General features: G+C 41.3%; 1 protein-coding gene across 1 annotated transcript in view; it reads left to right on the top strand.

Annotated features, from left to right (window-relative positions):
* The window catches only part of dbi (diazepam binding inhibitor (GABA receptor modulator, acyl-CoA binding protein)), a 24,614-nt gene extending 21,612 nt beyond the window's left edge, over positions 1-3,002 (top strand). Inside the window, exon 4 of the mRNA XM_046053796.1 lies at positions 2,703-3,002. Coding sequence (XP_045909752.1) covers positions 2,703-2,776 — 74 coding nt within the window. The 3' untranslated portion in view covers positions 2,777-3,002. The remainder of the gene's footprint in view (positions 1-2,702) is intronic.
* Positions 3,003-3,955: the final 953 nt, after the last annotated feature.

Here is a 3,955-nt window from a genome sequence, read left to right as displayed (position 1 = left end):
AAGATGGGCCTTGACATGTGCTGGTTTAAGCAGGGGAACCTTCCGTGCCATGCATGATTTCAAACCATGACGTCTTAGTGTATTACCAACAGTAACCTTGGAAACGGTGGTCCCAGCTCTTTTCAGGTCATTGACCAGCTCCTCCCGTGTAGTTCTGGGCTGATTTCTCACCTTTCTTAGGATCATTGAGACCCCACGAGGTGAGATCTTGCATGGAGCCCCGGTCCGAGGGAGATTGACAGTCATGTTTAGCTTCTTCCATTTTCTAATGATTGCTCCAACAGTGGACCTTTTTTCACCAAGCTGCTTGGCAATTTCCCCGTAGCCCTTTCCAGCCTTGTGGAAGTGTACAATTTTGTCTCTAGTGTCTTTGGACAGCTCTTTGGTCTTGGCCATGTTAGTAGTTGGATTCTTACTGATTGTATGGGGTGGACAGGTGTCTTTATGCAGCTAACGACCTCAAACAGGTGCATCTAATTTAGGATAATAAATGGAGTGGAGGTGGACATTTTGAAGGCAGACTAACAGGTCTTTGAGAGTCAGAATTCTAGCTGATAGACAGGTGTTCAAATACTTATTTGCAGCTGTATCATACAAATAAATAGTTAAAAAAATTTGTTTAGATTATGTCTCTCACAGTGTACATGCACCTACGATGACAATTTCAGACCCCTCCATGATTTCTAAGTGGGAGAACTTGCAAAATAGCAGGGTGTTCAAATACTTGTTTTCCTCACTGTAAATATCAGAGTAAAAATATAAAATAAAATAATATAAGGAGTGTGGATATGTACAATATTTACATAATTAAGGAACTGTTGGTGAACAGTAATATGGAATAAATAGTAGCAGCAGATAGTATTGCACATTATAATTCAATCAGTGTGTTATTGCACAAAACAGATGATAATGTCCAGTTTAAAACTAAGTGTCCATGTGTCAGACACTTAGAGGGAGGAGTTATAGAGTTTGATGGCCACAGGCAGGAATGACTTCCTGTGGCGCTCTGGTGCATTTTGGGGGAATAAGTCTTGCACTGAAAGTGCTCCTGTGTTTGAGCAGCACATCATGGAGTGGGTGGGAGACATTGTCCAAGATGACATGTAGCTTGGACAGTATCCTCCTCTCTGACACCACCGACAGAGAGTCCAGCTGCACCCCACAACGTTACTAGCCTTGTGGATCAGTATGAGTCTGTTAGTGTCCCTCAGCCTACTGTCCCAGCATGTAACAGGATACCACTGGCCACTACAGACTCATAAAACATCCTCAGCATCTTCCTGCAGATGTTGAAGGACCTCAGCCTCCACAGACAATAGAGACTGCTTTGGCCCTTGCTGTAGAGGGCTTGAGTGTTCTTGGCCCAGTCTAGTTTATGTGCACTCCCAGGTATTTATCCTCCACACTGTCCACAGGGACCCCCTGGATGGAAACAGGGGTCACCGGTGCCTTTGCTGTCCTTAGTAGTGATGGGAAAAGTCACTCTTTTGAAAGACTCGAGTCACCAAATCTCGTTCATTAAAACCAACTAATCTTTTTTTGTGTCATTTCGTTCATTTTAACTAGGCTGGTTATTGCGGTGCTACAGCCCTCTAGTCGGCCATTTAAAAAAAAACAGTTCTCAAACACAGAAGGCTGCCTGGCTTGCTCTAATTGACATAGTATAAGGCACAAATTCACCTCTTGATCTTTCTTGGTTCTATAAAGCCCCATGGAGCCACAACCAAATTCAAACCATGTGAAAACCACAGAAATATGTTGTCAATATTCGATTAAGCAACTACTCTGGCTAAATCTGTCCATTTTCACAATCTTTCCTGAGTATACTACCAGACCAGCCATATATATGTGTGTGTGTGTGTGTGTGTGTGTGTGTGTGTGTGTGTGTATATATATATAATTATAATTACTATCACTATATCTCTAAAGTGCTCATTCATACAGCAGCCTAACGCCTATCCATGAGTAAAATGATTTACAGGGAATATATTGAAGTAATAAGCTTGACACACTAGAAGAATAAAACACACTCTTATTAAAATTTAACAAATTTAACAATAATCTCAAACACTGCAGGTTGTTCACCAGTGAGGAGCGGTGAAACAACAGCAGGGCTCTGTCCATAAATAAAAAGTAAACGTTAAGTTGCGTTCTCTAGTGGACCGGATCAGCTGTTAGATGTAAAAACACCATGAACGAAACGTTCTTTGAACGACACAACACTACTCCTTAGATCCACAACCAGCTCCTTATTCTTTGAGCTGAAGATGGTTCTGCTCACAACATGTGGTAAATGTTGTACATGGTACATGTTTCATTAGTTGTCAGTTTTAATCATCACAATTAAATGAAATAAACACTTGAAATACATCAGTCTGTGTGTAATGAATGTATACATTATACAAGTTTTAATTATTGAATGGCATTACTGAAATAAATCAACTTTTTGATGATATTCTAATTATATGACCAGCACTTGTAGTCTTCACTCAGTAATCTCAACCGCCATCAGAAAATATTGGTAATCCCTCACAGCTCAAGGACCCGACCATACGCAATAATTAGGTTTCATGTGACTACTTCTCAGGACTAAACACTGCATGCAACAAGGAGTAATGAACAAGTAGTAACATTAGAAGAATTTATTGCAATTTATTACCAATTACTTAATGAATGCATTTTGATTTTTCATTAACTATCAGGCAAGTCCAAAGAGGATGCCATGAACGAGTACATCGCCCTGGTGGAGCAGCTGAAGCAAAAGTATGGATTCTAACGTTATGATAACGACAAGCCGAGTGGACTGAAAGCACCAGCTGAGACCACCACCGGTCGTCCCGACGCTGGGAAACGCCTTAAAACCTAAGGAGTATGTCCTTACACAACACGTGAATGCCTGGTGGACCGCCGATCAGAAACTGTTGTCATATTTTAGTTGATGTTTTCAACCATGTCTCTGCACAGAGTCCTGTCATTTCAAATAAAAATCATTCTACTCTTCAGTGCAGTTTGGTGTTCTCAGATTTAAAAAAAATAATGTGTGTATTATTTACATCATACATAAAGATTTTCATGGATGGTAGCAAGGTGAATAACTTGATGAAGGTATTTCAAGGCTTTGGATGAGATTCACACACTTACTGCTACAGGTCTAATTGGCGCTTGTTCCTAGCAAAGAGTTTTCCCTTCAAACCTTCTTACTTAGCTGCCTTGAGCGAGGCCCAGTGTCAAGTTTCCCCTCTCACACCAGATTTTGATGCAGGTTCCCATTAAGTCTGCGAGGACTCATGGCTATCCTCCTGTGACATCAGCAAGTGTTTTTGAGTGCTCTTTGGTTGACTTTGTCGCCCTTAATGCACACTGCCTATAACGCTGCAGACTTTGCTTTAGTGAGAAACCCACAATTCATAGTGTGATGTTTACATGGTGATGACAGTGGAATTAAAATAACAAATCTTTTAACTATGAATGTGCATGTTAAGCAGTATGTAAATTGCACATATTGCACAGTGATGTCATCCAATTAGGTTTATTTATTTACTGCAGTTGAATATTATGAAAAACGGCTTTCAACTTTCTGATCTTACCCCTGAGCCACAGCCGCCCCGTTGTTCTACCTCTGTATTTTAAAACATTGACCAATAGGAGCACAGAGCACAAGCAGCCAAAAAAATGTCCACAGAAATACAGACAGTAAAGGTAGTAGGGGTACAGACTGAAAATTAGAGGAGGCATTTACTCACTTAACAGGTTATAATCTGAAACTGAGTTTGTAGCTCCGTTCTGCTACACAGTAGACAGTATACATTAATAAAGAAGCACTTATAATTAAAGCTGCAAGCAGCGTTGGGCGGGCCCTCGCACTTGTAGCGCGTCCGCGCGTGAGCCGGCCGAGTTGCATATTCTGGAGCTCTGCCGGTGCGGCTGTGAATTTCCTACGCGGTTCCGACGCCGC

This window comes from Micropterus dolomieu, linkage group LG07 (genome assembly GCF_021292245.1).
Source record: "Micropterus dolomieu isolate WLL.071019.BEF.003 ecotype Adirondacks linkage group LG07, ASM2129224v1, whole genome shotgun sequence".
Taxonomy (NCBI): Eukaryota; Metazoa; Chordata; class Actinopteri; order Centrarchiformes; family Centrarchidae; genus Micropterus; species Micropterus dolomieu.
Note: the sequence above shows the minus strand (reverse complement) of the source record. Positions and strands in the feature narration are given on the sequence as shown.